The sequence below is a fragment of the Protopterus annectens genome, chromosome 8.part0, assembly GCF_019279795.1.
Source record: "Protopterus annectens isolate FY-2018-M chromosome 8.part0, PAN1.0, whole genome shotgun sequence".
In the NCBI taxonomy this organism is placed as follows: domain Eukaryota; kingdom Metazoa; phylum Chordata; order Ceratodontiformes; family Protopteridae; genus Protopterus; species Protopterus annectens.
In genome coordinates this window covers 595,526,034-595,542,052 of record NC_056741.1, presented here as the reverse complement: position 1 = coordinate 595,542,052, position 16,019 = coordinate 595,526,034, and the positions used below count along the sequence as shown (strand labels likewise).

Genomic DNA, 16,019 nt, shown 5'->3' with positions numbered 1-16,019 from the left:
GACCGATGGGTCCTCAGCATTGTAACCCAGAGGTACAAATTTTATTTCCATTCACTGTCAACCCCAGTCTTGTTTCCAGACCTTCCTCCAAACAAGTGGGCAGAGTCTCAAAACCAAGTACTTTCCCTCCTCAATATTAGAGCTATTCAGCCTGTTCCAGTAGAACAGATGGGTCAAGGTTTCCGCTCCAAACTATTCCTGGTACCCAGAAAAGAGGGCTCTTGGCACCCAATCCTGGATCTTTAAATTCTCAACACCTTCCTGGTTGTACCAAAATTTAAGATGCTTACCCTGCAGCAGCTTCTCCCTATGTTAGCCAAGGATGCCTGGTTAGTCACCCTAGACTTAAAAGAAACCTATCTGTACATCCACATAAGGGAGTCTTGCAGGAAATATCTGTGTTTCAGGGCAGGGTCTATGCATTATCAGTTCTCTGAACTTTCCTTTGGCTCATCTACTGCACCCAGGGTATTCACAAAATGCCTGGCTCCAGCCATTGCATACTGCAGGCAGAGAAATATCCAAATTTACCCATACTTGGATGACTGAGTCAGGCGGACAGTCAGGAGTTGCTGCTTCAGCACCTGACATTAGTAAAATGTCTTCTAACTTCATTGGGGTACACATCAATGAAAACACAACTGGTACCTAGACAAAAGATTGTATTCCTGGGAGCAAGCTTGGAGTCACCTTCCCAGATGGCATTACTCATTTCAGAAAAACAGGTCTATCTGACAGACTACTTCAAACAAATGGCCACCAGAACCCAGCTGTCTGCAGGAAAAATGCTGCAAGCCCTAGGGTTTATGGCTTCATGTATTCTGCGAGTTCCATATGCACGAATGCATATGAGGCAACTTCAGTGGTACTTCTTTGGTGCCAGCATTCTCAGGACCTGGAAACAGTCATTCCTATCATAGCTTGTCTAAGAAAAGAGTTCATTTGGTGGGCAGAAGCATGCAACCACAACAAGGGACTGCATTTTACTCAACCCCACGCTGCCTAGCCCCTAACCACAGATGCATCAGATTATGTATGGGGGGCTCACTTGACAGGCAAATTTATTCAGGGCCACTGGAGCCCAAGGCAAATTCTCCTGCTCATCAATCAAAAAGAGGTGCTAGCTATACAGAATGCCCTGACAGCTTTCAGATAGCTACTCTTTCCAGGACAACTGCTGATAAAAACAAACACCACCGCAGTTATGTGGTACATCAACAAGCAGGGGGGGACCCATTCTTACCCTTTCTGCAGGTTAGCCATGGCACTGTAGAACACAGCCTTGGACAACCAAGTTCATCTACAAGCTCAGTTCCTGCCATGCAAACAGAATTCACTGGCAGACTACTTGAGCAGAAATCTCCTAGACCCACACGAGTGGAAACTGGAGCCCAGCACCTTCAACCTTCTGATCCAGAAATGGGGACCCCAGAGGTGGATCTCTCTGCTTCCCTGATGACCACCAGTTAAGCAAATTCTGCACCAGGAACCCTCACAGCAGGGCCTGGAAGGTGGCTGTCCCTTTCCTTTCAGTGGGAAACCTCTCAGTCTATGCCTTCCCCCTCTGCCCCTTATCAAGCTAAAACAGGACAAGCGAAGGACAATTCTGATTGCCCCGGAGTGGCCACGCCAGCACTGGTACCCACTCCTGCGCAGCCTGTCAACTGTGCCACCCTGGCACCTACACCAGACCCCAACCCTGCTTTCTCAGCAGGAGGGACAGATTTTGCATCCACATTTGTTTCTTTCGGCTCTTCCTGTGTTAGGGTCACCACAGCGGAACTCCGGTGTGCTAATGATTGGCAGTAGATTTTTACAGTGCCGAGGTGCCAGCCCGATACCCAACCTTCAACGAAGGCATGCCCATTCACACGTATTTCAAACGTCACTCTACCACAGGGAGGAGATGCAGACTCCACACAGAAGGCGCTCCAGCCGAGAATCGAACGGAAGAACCTTTTGCTGTGAGGCAACAATGCTACCGCTGCACCACTGCGACTGCATTTTGCATCCACAATTGCAAACCCTAAATCTTGCAGCCTGGCTTACTCCTTAAATACCCCACCGGCACCCCTAAGCAAGCAGGTGCTGGATGTCATCCTTGAAGCCAGAAGGCCCAGTACTAGGAAATCTTGTGCTGAAAAGTGGAAAAGGTGTTCTTGGATTCAGTCTAAAGGAAAGGACATAACACTGCCCTCCTTACCTCTAATCCTGGATTACCTAGCAGAACTACTACACAGAGGCCTATCCTTCTCCTCCATTAAGAGCCATGCCTCCGCCATTTTGGCTCATTACAATACTGAGCCCACCCTCTATTCTCTCACCCTCTCATCAAACAGTTCCTGAGAGGGGCAGGCAAGTTAAGGCCACCAAGGAGAGCACCCACCCCTGCTTGGGACCATAACTTTGTTCTGGAAAAGCTCATGCTTCCCCCTTTTGAACCTTCTGCTTCAGCAGAGTTAAAATTCCTCTCTCGGAAAACAGCCTTACTTCTAGCCATCACTTCAGTTAGAGGAGTGTCTGAGTTACAAGCACTAATGGCTGTGGGAACCCTTCATTATCATCCATGCTGACCGGGTTTCCCTCAGAACCAACCCTTCCTTTATGCCTGAAGTGGTGTCCAGTGTGGCTGTCAACCAATCCATCCATTTGCCAACCTTCCTAATCCTCTGAATAAAGGGGAAAGGATCCTGCACTCTCTGGATGTGCACAGACAGCTCAAGTTCTACCTTGACAGGACTAAGCCTTTCAGAAAATCTTACCAGCTGCTAGTCAGCTGTGCAACTGGAGCTGAGGGCAAGGCCATTTTTGAACCATTTCCAAATGGATATCCCACTGCATCCATTTCTGCTACAAGCACCATAGAAAACCACCCCCTTAGGGGGGTCAAAACACATTCCACTAGAGTTGCATCTACCTCTAGAGCATTTCTCAGGGGAGTTTCCTGCAAGGGACAGACTGGAAGCTACTACCTGGAGTTCTGCACACATCTTCACCAAGCATTACACACACCTTCACCAAGCATTACCACCTGCCTGTCTTTTCCAAATCCAGGGCAGGATTTGCTACAGCATTCTTGCAAGGCCTACTAGCCAGCCCCAACTCTTCTTGACTGCCTCCACCCTTCCTCAGCTTTGGGAATCAACCCAAGTGTGATGACTGCAACAGTGAAACACGAAGAACATAGTACAGTTGTGTACACTTGCCATAAATGTAGATGTTCGAGTGTATTCACTGTTGCAGTCCTGGTTACCCTCCCTCCAGCCCCCTGTCTTTTTTATACTTTCTACCTATCCTCTATTTTGGCCATATCTTATGGCAGTGGTATTTACTTTCTACTGGAGGTGTTCCACACCATGTGATTGCCTCCTATTTTGGGGGCTCCTGACATGTGGGGCAAGAAAATCTGATGTAATGGCGTCGGCTGCATGTTTTATACCCCTGACGTCATGGAAGTGGCAACAGCATCCAAAGCCGAAATCCCATGACTCTGGCATTCGGGCCGACTGAGGGCTACCTGCATGCAGAAAACCCAAGTGTGATGACTGCAACAGTGAAATACACTCAAATGTCTACATTTATGGTAAGTGTACGCAACTGTACTTTCCTGTTCCTTCTTGGGTTCATAGCCTCAACTATTTCAGAGCTTCCCTTTGCCAGACTACACATGAGGAAATGTCACTGGTTCCTGATAACAGTTTTTGGAAGCATCACTCACCTTCTGGACTTTATTGTCCCCCTCCTACCCTGTTTGACAAATGAGTTAGAGTGGTGGATTTTTCCAGGTCTCCAGTGATCAGTCCTATCATTTCCACTCACCCAGGATCTGTACACGGATGTGTCAGAAATAGGGTTGGGTGCAACTCTGGAAAACTGGAAGGTCAGGTTTGTGTTCTTCCCTCCTCAGACAAAAGAACACCGACAAAAGAAACGAGAGTTTTGATCTTTGCCCTTAAAATCTGCAAGTCTAGGATTTCACCAGGAGTTCTAAGGTGGTTCACAGACAATACCACAGTCTTCTGGTACATCAACAAGCAGGGAGAGACCAAGTCCTGTATCCTCTGCATACTGGCATTATGTGTGGGAGATAACCCAGCAGAGTCTGGTTTCCCTCCAGGCTGTTTACATTCCCTCAGCTCAGATTGTGTTGGCAGACTCTTCTAAGCAGGTCCATGGCTCAATCCTACGAGTGGATATTTAACAGGGATGTGTTTCTGGATTTTGCCCATCGATGGGGTATCCCTCAGATGGATCTTTTTGCCTCCCCATGAACAAATCGCTTCCCAAGTAGTGTGCCAGGATTCCACATCATGGGTCATGGAAGGGGAACACACTATTTTTTCCATGGAAGGGGATGTTTCTGTATGCATCCCCCCTCCCAACTCATTCAGAATTTTCTGCTGAAAATTCAGCGGGAGCAAGAAAAAATCGTGCTGGTGACCCCCTTTTGGCCAAGGCAGCATTGGTTCCCCCCTTCTCCTACATTAGCCATGAGCAATTATCACAGGTTACCCCATACGATGGACCTACTCACACAGGGCAAGTGTACTTTAGTACATGCACAAATGTCGACTAGAAATTTGACTCTGTGGGTGATGGGGCTTTAATTCCCTTTAGACACCTTTTACACTGAGGACATGCTTCAAGTTCTGCAGGAGGTCAGAAAACCCACTACTAGGAAATCCTATGTCTCAAAGTGGAAGAGCTTTTCCTTCTGGTGTCTTAAACACTTACAGCCACTGTCTGTAGAGATGCCAGTGGTTTTGTCTCATCTGTGTGATTTAATGGAGTGGCGTGTCATGTTCCTCAGTCAAGGCACATCTGTCTGCTATCTCAGCATTTTTACCTATGTCTCCTCCCTTGGCTTCCATGTTGCAAGTCAAACGGTTCCTAAAAGGCATCCTTCACATTAGACCACCAAGGAAACCGGTGCTTCTTCCTTGGGATCTCAATTTTGTCCTGGAAAAACTTACCCTAGCCCCATTCAAGCCAGCAGTTTCATCCTCCCTGCATCACTGCACATGGAAAACAGTTTTCCTAGTGGCCATTACTCCTGCCAGAAGGGTTTCTGAGCTGCAAGCCCTTATGGCCTCTTCTCCCTTCACTGTCTTTCATAGGGACAGGGATTCTCTTTCGACCTACACATCCTTTATACTGAAGGTTAGTTCATGAGTTATCCCTGACTATCAATCTTACTACCTTCTTCCCATTTCCCCAGTCTTACAATGAGAGGATTTCCACAACTTGGATGTTCCTAGTTGAGCACAAATCGTATTAGAGTTGTCTGAGCCCATCGTATGTCTGACAGATTTTGTCCATCACCCAAGGGCCCTCGGCTAACCTATTTCCAAGCAAACTGTTTCCCCTATGGGTTTCTAAAATCATTTCTTTGTTACTCAGCCAGTGGAAAGGCTTTGCTTCTGCTGTAAGGGCACGCTCTACTAAAGCAGTGTCCTCTTCTGGGGCCTTCATTAAAGGATTGGATACAGCTTGTGTCCAGGACGCAGCTGCCAGGTCCTCTGTTCATATCTTCTCCAAGCACTGTAAATTGGATGTCATTTCCAGGTCCAGAGCGAGGTTTACCAGAGCTATTCTTCATGGCTTTGTGGAAAATAATGATCTTCTGTTGCTATGTTGCAGTATTCTTGGTGTGGGATTTTCTGCCTCAGGTGATCTGTATGTCTGTTCCTATACAAAAGCTTCAGCTTGGCTGTTGTAGCTGTGTGGGACGTTACACGTACAGCCATAAACCAGGGACCTTAAATGTGACGTCTGCACGCACAGACCTCAGAACTTTTCAGCCGCAGACTACCGATGCATCCTGCGCTTCTCTCGTTCACTGCAAGATGTCTAAAAGCCAAGTACCCCATTGGAGTTTTCTTTAATTTCTAGCTAAAGCTTGGTTTGTTGTAGCAATCCTTAGCCGATGTCAACAAAAAGGGACAAATGCCAATGTGGGTGCTAGATACCCCATAAAGACACATGCAGCTGCTGCGTTTTTTTGCTTAGGCTGGGAGCACAGTCACAATGCTTGCTAAATCTGCCAGTCTTTCGTTCCCAAGTCCTTTTGCAGCCGTCTGGCCACTCAAAATCTCTACCTGGAAAACCGATAGCTTAAAAAATGAGCTCTTAGGATGGGATCCAGTCTGAGACCTCGACTGAACCGCCATGAATGAAGGCAGTTTCCTAGGCCCTCTTCCTCTGCCGCTCCACTGTCGACGCCCCGCCAGCTAACAATTTGAGTTGAGGGACTTACGATGGACCCGTTGACTTCAACGGCGACCTTGGAGGAAGCCGCTTCACAGTTGAGACTACCAGCATGTCCCCATAGCTGACCCAGACACTGGCTACCACCGATGTTGAGTGGGAACCACACACAGCCGGGCCTCCGACAGGGATCCCTCCACCAGACACTGCTACCGTTTTCCAGGCATCCGAATCCAGGCCTATTCCTACGTCTACCCCAGTCAAAAAGAAACAAAAAACTAAACATCTGGCTACACCCGCAGAAGGCCTGCCAGATTGGCAGTCCTTCACCTCTTACTTAATGCAGGCCTTTCTAGCCCTTAGGCCCTCAGCCTGTTCTCCAACTACCCTTCCTTTACTTAGTTCTAGGCCTGCTTCTAATTCTTTTCTTTTACTCCTCTTAAGACGCATCCATTTTTTATAATTCCCAAATTGGCTCCCCTCAAGAGCACTATTCACCACTGAGGGAGAACTCCCCCCAGAGGATATCACCTTTGTTTACCAAATTGAATGAATATTTTAAATGGGACACCTTACTAATGTCTGACACTCAAGAGATATTTTGAGCTTGTACAGGTGGAATCCCCCTCCCTTTCTGACATTTCACCCGTCATCCTTGCCTCTTTAGATGCCTTTGCCTCTGCCTCAAAAACACCAGATTCTCATCTTCCTGCTGCTAAGAGGCCAGACCGCTTCTGTAAGATACCAGATGACCAAAAATTCTTAGGCCTCCCTTGGCAGATCTGCAGTGATTGCCATCTCACCAGATAAACAATCCAGATTCATTCCATCTGCCTCTCTTTACCTATGGACAAAGACAGCAAAACTATCAATAGAATTAGAAAGAAAGTCTACACCTCTTCCACATTGGCTTTTAGAGCAGTCAACTGTCAAACCCATATGACCAAATATGCTTTGGACCTGGTCTCTCAAGTTACTACTCTGCTGGCTGCTACTCCTGACTGCCCTACAAAAGCTGATATCTCTTCCAAACTTTCTCTGGCTGCCCAAGTAGCCAGACACTCATTTAGATGCAGCTATGATGCTGCAGAGGCCTCTGCATGCTCTGCAGTATCTGCCTCTGTTCTCAGGAGATACTCTGAGCTTCGTCTGCAACACTTACCTGAAGACTTCAAGTCTAAGATCTTAGATGCCCCTCTGGACCCTAATTTCCTGTTTGGGAAACAGTCGGCAGACCTGTTTAAAAAAATCTGCAGGAAAAGAGCAAGAAATTGCAAGACATCAAGCATCTGTTGGTGTCTCCAATTCCCAAATATTACAGGAATTATCCTGCCAAGGCCACGTTTGTCAGACAAAACCCTCCATCTGCTGGACCTACCTCTTCCAGACAGAGGAACCACCAGAGGGTAAACCCCTACCAGGCAGCTGCCTTCTCATCCTCCCTCTAGAAAGCCCTTTCAAGACGGTGGATGCCCCAACAATGCATGACTGCCTATCCCCCTTCCCCTTTCTGCCCACGTCTCTCACTGCTTTCCCTTTTGGAAAACCATCACCACAGGCAGATGGGTTCTGACTATTAACCAAAATGGATACTTCTCTCCTGGAAAGAAAGACCAGCCTTAAGGGGTGTCCCCTTTTCCCCCAAGAAATTAGACATCTCTTCCTACAGGTCCTGACAGACCTTCTGAACTTGGGCACCATAGAACCTGTCCCCCCAGGACAGGAAGGAAAGGGCTTCTATTCAAGACTTTTCCTGGTCCCCAAAAAGGGTGGACCATGGAGACGCATTCTAGACCTTTCCTTCTTAAAACTATTTTTAAAATTTCCCACCTTGAGAAAGTTGTCCCTTCCATGTTCCCTCTTAAACCGGGCAAAGCTTTCATGGCCATACTGGACCTGAAAGAAGCTTACTTGCACATCCCCATTCTACCCTCCCACAGGAAATTGTTTGTAGACCCTCCTCTCATTTCCAATTTACTGTTTTGCCCTTTGGTTTATCCACTGCCCCCAGAGTGTTCACAAAATGTCTAGCCATTGCTTATTGCAGAACACAGGGGATTCAAATTTATCCTTACCTAGACATCCTGATACTAGCAGACTGCAAAGAAACCCTGTTAAACCATATAGAGTTCACCATATGCCTACTACAAAATCTAGGGTTCACCCTCAACCTCCCCAAATCATCCTTGACACCAGAACAAGACAAAATATTTCTGGGTTGCAGAATCAAAACGGACATAAATTGAAAGCCTTCCTTCCCCAGGACAAGGCCAGCTCCCTGACCTCCCATTTCAAACCCCCCTGTTAGACCCAAAAAAACTGCCAGGCAATTCCTAAGGATCCTGGGCCTAATGGCAGCCAGCATCCCCATGCTTTCAGTAGCCAGAATGCACATGTGAAAGTTAGTGTTATCTAAAAAATGTTTGGTCTTGACACCAATATCCTCTAGAGCAAGAAGTCACTCTCCTGCCCTACCTAAAGGTGGCAGAAGTAACTTGGTGGATTCAGCAAGTCTAGCTCAACCCGAGCCTTCCTCTGTAGCCGCCTCTCCTAACCCAGGTTATGCATACAGATGCTTCAGACTCAAGATGGGGAGCCATAATGGCATCCTGCAGGGTCCATGCAAAGTGGCACCCTTTCTTAAGGAACAAACATCAATGTGAGGGAAATGACAGCAGTCTTTCTAGCACTGAAAACCTTCAGCCCTCTCCTGCTACCAAGTGTTCTCCAAATAATAGACGACACTACAGTTATGTGGTAACTCAACAGGTAGGGGGTAACAAAAATGTGTACCACCTGTGCAGACTAACCTTAATATGGGATCTAGCCTCTCGAAACAACTTGTCCCTGCAGGCATCCTACATCCCCTCACAGGACAACAAACAAGTAGACCTAAGCAGGACATCCTCTCTACAGCACAAGTGGATGTTGGACAGGAATGTTTTCTTAGACATTGTCCACTGGTGGGGCCCTTCTCAAGTAGACTTTGCCCCCCCCCCCCCCCCCCCAGAACAGACAACTGCAGGCCTTCTGCTCCAAGACCTACTCCCCTCATGCTTGGAGAGTAGACGCTTTCAGCATTTTTTGAAGGGAAAGTTTCTATATGCCTTTCCTTCCTTCCCATTAATTCAGAAAGTCATCCTGAAAGTCAGGAGACAAACCAAAAATCTTGTTAGTGAATCCCTACTGGCCATGGCAGCAATGGTTCCCCCTACTTCACAATCTAGCCAGGTGCAGTCACCACAAGTTACCCCACAAGTTAGACCTTGTGACACAAAAGAGAACCCTCATTCACCCACACTTTCAAATGTTGTCACTGACACTGTGGGTGTTAATTCCCTTCAGGCACCACTACTCATAAGACATGCTTTCAGTCCTGATGGAGGCCAGGAAACCTACTACAAGAAAATCATACTTTGCTAAATGGGAAAGATTTTCAAAATGGTGTTAGGACAAGGGCAGGGAATCCATGCATAGCAGATCCCCCCCCCCCCCCGTTATTGTCTGTGTCAGCTAGTAAAGGGTGGACTCTTACTCTTCAATGAAAGTTCACCTTTCTGCAATCTCTGCCTGCCTGCCACTAGACCCTCCCCTACTAGCCAGGCTCTATGTGAAGCTATTCTTAAAGGGGGTCTTACTCATCAGACCTCCTAGAAAGCCCATCCCACCACCCTGGGACCTTAACTTCATTCTGGAAAAACTTACCCAGTCTCCATTCGAACCTGCTAGTGCAGCTACTCTGCAAATGTGCACATGGAAGACAGTCCTGCTAGTGCCCATAACCTCAGCCAGAAGGGTGTCTGAGTTACAGGCCCTAATTGCCTGCCCCCATACACCACCTTCCGGAAGTGCAGGGTAGCACTTGTATCTAACTCTTCCTTCATGACAAATGTAGTCAACGACCTGTCCTTAAATCAATCTATTCATCTTTCCACCTTCTATCTCTCTCTCCTACCAGTGACTGTGAGAGAATACTCCACACCCTGGATGTTCACAGACAGCTAAGATTTTACCTAGACGAAACAAAATCCATTAGAAAATCCAATCCACTCTGTTTCCTTCCACCCCAGGGCCCTGGGCAAGGCAGTCTCCAAACAAGCCATCACATGTTGGATTAGGGAAGCTATTTGCCTCTGCTACTCGCATGCATGCCAAAAAGCTCCCACTGTGAGTCAAAGCTCATTCCACCAGGGCAGTGGCAGCCTCCAAAGCCTTTTTAAAAGGCTTGGACACCGCTTCCATACTGGAAGCAGCCACATGGTCCACCACTCACGCTTTCACCAAACACTACAACTTAGTGTTTCCAGAGCACGGCCTGGATTTGCCAGGGCTTTGTGGAATCAACTTCTTCAACCTCCACCCTTCCTTCCAGCCAAGCAGTGGTACTTTCCCACACCAATAATGTTGCAACATAAGAATCGAAGGACATAGAATAGTTGTGTAAAATCTTACCATAACCATAGATGTCCTTCTCTTCCATGTTGCAGTATTCCTTCCCGACCACCAAAACCCCCATTTCCTTTGGCTCTGTCATTCATATCCTCAGGTCTCTTGGGGGTTTACACCCTATCCCTGTGTCCTGTGCAACCACATAAAGGCTCCTTGACCGTATGATTGACATCACTGGCTACTCTTCCTGCTGGGCCTTAAAGTTCTGAGGTCTGTGCGTGCAGACATCACATTTAAGGACCCTGGTTTATGGCCCCACGCAGCTTCAACAGCTAAGCTGAAGCTTTTGTGTAGGAGCTGACGTACAGATAACCTGAGGTGGAAAATCTTGCACCAAAAATACTGCAATATGGAATAGAAAGGATATCTATGGTTATAGTAAGATTTTACACAACTATATTCTTTTCTGTTCCTCCTCCCAATTCATTCTATTCATGAGCTTTGGCTTCTCCCTCATGTTACGAAGTACTGCAGCATATGAATAGAAGAACATAGAATAGTTGTGTAAAATCTTACATAACCATAGATTTCCTCCTCCTCTGTATGCTGCAGTAGTGCCCCACCCCACCTTCCCCCTGATGCTTGCCTGATCCCTGGTTGCTTTTCTCACGTTATCAGGCTGGTGCTTTGCGGCATTCAGTTTTGAGGTAGGTACGTGCTGACGCTTAACTGCTTATTTGGCAGTAAAGTGTTTCCAACCATTTTCCTTGCTTCCTTCTATTGGTTTCAGGTACGTGCTGACGTCTGCTTTATAGCCAACATCTCTTTATGGGTCACGTATGCTGAGTGTGCGCTGTCACATGTACCATGCAGTAGCATTTAAATTTAGATATGCTGACTGGACATACGAGTCAGCCAGAGGCTGACTCCCACATGTTATAACTACTGCAGCATATAGAAAAGGACATCTGTGTTTATGGTAAGATTTTACACCACTATTCTTTCTTCAGCTCTTTATTTGGTGAATGATTGTTTGTGTAGTCTTGTACAAGATTTTTGAGTCTGTATGTGTTGATGCTTTTTTTTTTTAAATCACAGATGAAGTTTGTGGAATCCATTCTTAGCAACAACACAACAGATGATCACTGTCAGGAGTTTGTAACCCAGAAAGGACTGCTGCCTCTTGTCTCCATTCTTGGCCTGCCAAATTTGCCAATAGATTTTCCTACGTCTGCAGCTTGCCAGGCAGTGGCAGGTGTATGTAAATCTATTTTGGTAAGCTTACTTAATAGTTTGTCTTATTTATGATAGTTTCCTGAAAAATATATTTGTTTGGTGTACGATTTTTTTTTTATTTTAGAATTTTAATTTTTCTGCTCTTTTTTTCTGTATTGGTATGTGTTCAGTGGATGATGTTTTTTTTTTTTCATTTTGAGCTATGTAATTATTTGGGTTCTTCTGTTGTGAACCACATTGGAAGTCCTAAGACAAAAAAGCATATGCAAGCATGCATTTTTAATAGACTTTAATTTTAAATGTGTATAAGTTCAAATTGAAAATCTGTTGCAAACAATATGGGTTATACAGATATTTCAGGCATGGGCAATAATGCCCTACAAGCACTCCAAATATCCCAAAACAATCATTGTTATGCTAAGTGTCCATTTTCACTTGGTATCTAAACTAGTCCTTGTTTTAATATAAATACATATAGTGGCATAATTTTGGTAGTCTCTTCCATACATCAATTACCGTCTCAGAACCAATTAGTACATCTCATTCCTATGCAGTCTCCTGTACAGGTTGTCTGATTTTTTCCTACTCTTTGACCCAAAACATTTTTAGTGACATTTGGCATTAGATGTTCTATATACCTGTATATGATACTGTGCAATTTTCATATTTTTTAAATCTTTCATAACTTAAATTTTCACATCATGGATGTCCTTAGTATAGTTGTGTTTTACTCTTTCCAGTTTACTCTGTTATGTAAGGCTTCTGCATTTTTCCATACTATATTTTGAGTTTGAGCTAACTTTAAAATAATTCCATCATTTCTAATTTCCTAAACTTTATAAATACTTTGTATAGCTGGTTGATTTGTACTCATCAGTACCAAGTGGTTGATATAAAAAAAAAAAAAACTAAACGTTGGATTATTTTGAGTAGTGTTTGTGCTATTTGGATTGGAATGTCCCCATGCCACTTTGCAGACAGATTAGCCCATTATAATTTCCAGTGTCAAAACAAGGCTAAGGTGAGATTTGATGCCAATTTGCAGAAATGGGCTGTTTAACCATTTCATTGGAGTTGGGCCAGTTAACCTTTTACATAGTCTGCATCTTAGGGTGATTTTTAGATTTTCATTTTGTTTCACTGTTGCAGTCCTGACTTGTGGGATTTCCCAACATGGAAGCCCTTGGCTCTCCTGACTACCAGAGTAAATTTCTTCCCATCCCCTCTGACTGGCTGGTGCCCTTGCCTGACGTCCGTACTCTGGGGTATAAATGGAGTCTGCCACCATTATGACCTTGGTTCGTTCTTGTTATTGGAGCCCAAAGCAGACATCTAGTACTTATGTCTTTTGGTCTGCGCCAGAGTGAAAACTTCAAAAAGCTGAGTACCCTGTTGGGGAACACACTCCTTTTCTAGCAAACATCAGAAAGAGTTAACTACCTCTGTTGTGGTAAACAAATTCCACACCTGGATTTTCTTACCCTCTGTGTTACTTGTTTCGGCCCTACCCATAACGCTCCCATCTGTCGTTTCTGCTCCCCATTCAGTTCTAGAACTGTTTGGTGTATGGTAGACATTTTAGCTAGATTGTTTAGCGAGTACTCAATCTCTGCATGGGATGGTGTCAGTTGTGTTCCAGTGCCTATGTCCTATTCCAGTGTTGCAGTATTCACTAGTGGGTTTACCCTTCTTCCAATCAGCTTGTCTGACCAGGTTTCCAAAGCTTTTCCAGTCTCTGATGGTGCGTCTGATGTCTGACTTGTTGGCAGGTACATGAGCCATAAATATGACGTCTGATCACATCGGCCTTCATAACTTTCCAGCTGCCAGTCATACACCAGGTGTTCCTGCTACTCGCAGATGTCTAAGATTTGGATCAAGATAAGTACCCCGTTGGGGATTTATTTCAGTCCTTTTTTGTAGTATTATAGTCTGTTAATGTCCAGTTAGAGCAAGTGTGACTGTGGTTGCCAGATTCCCCGTAAAGACACCTTTGTCTCTTTTGGGCTGGGATCACTATTATAAAAACTGCTCCATTTGTAAGTTGTTCGTCCCCAAGACCCTTCGTTGCCGACTATAGGCCCTTGACTTATACCTTGAAAATCAGCACCTTAGATTGCTCTCTGTATGGAAACCACCTCTGCCCCATCCGAACCACCCAGGAAGAGGGCGAAGCCCACATGGCCGTCTACTTCAACTGCGCATCCCACTGCCAATTCTCAGCCTGTAGCTGTCAGCTTGGCCAAGGAACTGGCGTCCGACTTTGGATAAAGTGGGTATCTAGTAGGAGGCTGCACAATCCAAAGCGGGCAACACTTCAGGGAGTTTATCCCAGTGCCTGTTTCAGACGCCAGGGGGGAACCAGTAACTGGGATGGGTGCTTCGGACCAGGCCTCCACCACTCTTAGTATGACTTCCAGCAGGTCTACTGCCAGCCAGACGCTGGCTAGGCCTACCAAGAAAAAGCAAAAGACAAGGCATATCCCACCCACCCCAGAGGCTTTGCCCGATTGGCAGGCCTTCAGCCAGAGCCTCTACAATGCCTTCCTGGCCCTTAGGCCTACTGCAGACCTTCCTCCTGCTGCTCCACCTCTTCTCAGTCTGAGGCCTCTCCTGCCTGAGAGAACTCCTAGCCAACCTCCAGAGGAGGAAATGTTGGACTCCTCGGAGGATTCCTTGTCCTACTCTTAACAGATTTCTTTCCCTCTGGGGTATGGATCCTTGGTAGAAGCCTCTGCAGAACCTGACTCTCCTGTGGTAAGACCTTACCTTTGGGAACACAGTCAGTCTTATGAGAGAACATTTTAAAAGGGAACGCTCAGACATGTCTGAGGCTCAAAAAAGATTCTATGACCTGATCCAGATGGAATCTCCTAACCAGACTCCTATTCCACCTGTCCAGCTTGCCTTCTTGGATACTTTTGCTGCAGCATGCTTGAATCCAGATTCCCAACCACCTGCCTCTAGAAGGGCAGACAGATTATACAGGGTACCTGATGCAGAGAAATTCCTATTCAAATTTCCAGTCACACTTGGCCAAATACTCCTTGGCCTTAATAGACAAAGCCTCCAAAGATCTCAGTGATATGACTGTGCTGCAAAGGCATCCCTGTCTTCCTGGCTCGGGCTCATCTCCCAAGTTACCCACACTCTTCGGTGTGGGTATGATGCAGCTGAGGCCTCTGTCCGGTCATCTGCATCTTCTGTGAGGAGATGCTCCTGGCTGTGTCTACAGCCCCTCCCAGATGACTTCAAAGCCAAACTCTTGGATGCACCTGTGGATCACTCTGCCCTTTTTGGCACCAAGGTGGCTGACCTTTCGGGTCACTCCAACAAAAAGGGAAAGAACTCCAATACCTAAAGCATCTCCTTGTCTCTCCAATCCCAAAGTTCCAGAGGAACTACCCGGCCAAGACCATTCATAAGAAAGACTTCAAGTCCCTCTGCCCCTTCCAGTTCTCTAAGACCCCACAGGAGGCAATCTCCTCAGCCTAGGACTCCTCATACAACTGCTTAGAGACCTCCCTTTCCAGAAAGGGCAGGCAGTGTCTGACCGCCTGCCTCCCTTTCTTCCCCCACCTCCTCCCACCATACCTCTATCCTCCCATCTCTCACTGCCTCCCTGCATGGGCCCTAGTGACATCTGACAAATGGGCTTTGACAACTAAGGGAGGGCTACTTCATGTCTTGGATCTTTCGTCCTCCAAGGCTACTTATTCCCCCACTTCTCAGAGGTTCCTTGCACCCGAGGTCCTAAACAACCCGTTATCCAAGGTACCATAGAACTAGTCCACCCCTTGGCACGAGGGGAAAGGCTTCTATTCCAGAATTTTTCTGGTGCCCAGGAAGGAAGGACCATGGAAACCCATCCTAGATCTTTCCCATCTCAACTTCTTCTTGAAGGTCCCCTACTTCAAGATGATAACATTACCCATTCTCTTTCCCCTCTTCCTTCCTCAGGCCTTCACGGAGACACTGGACATCAAGGAGGCTTATCTGCATATTCCCATAAAACTATTCTCCAGGAAATTCCTCCGATTCAAAGCCGGCTCCACTCATTTTCAATTCTGTGCCTTGCCTTTTGGACTCTCCACTGCACCAAGAGTATTTACAAAAATACCTAGCGCCAGTCATTGCTTACTGCAGGACAAGGAGAATGCAGATTTTCCCATACCTAGACTTTGTTC

At 46.3% G+C, this 16,019-nt stretch overlaps 1 protein-coding gene across 1 annotated transcript in view; it reads left to right on the top strand.

Annotated features, from left to right (window-relative positions):
* The window catches only part of HUWE1 (HECT, UBA and WWE domain containing E3 ubiquitin protein ligase 1), a gene marked incomplete in the record, with an annotated part of 5,008,559 nt that overhangs the window by 1,855,278 nt on the left and 3,137,262 nt on the right, over positions 1–16,019 (top strand). Inside the window, 1 exon segment of the mRNA XM_044079288.1 lies at positions 11,695–11,871. Within this exon segment, the coding sequence (XP_043935223.1) occupies positions 11,695–11,871 (177 nt within the window).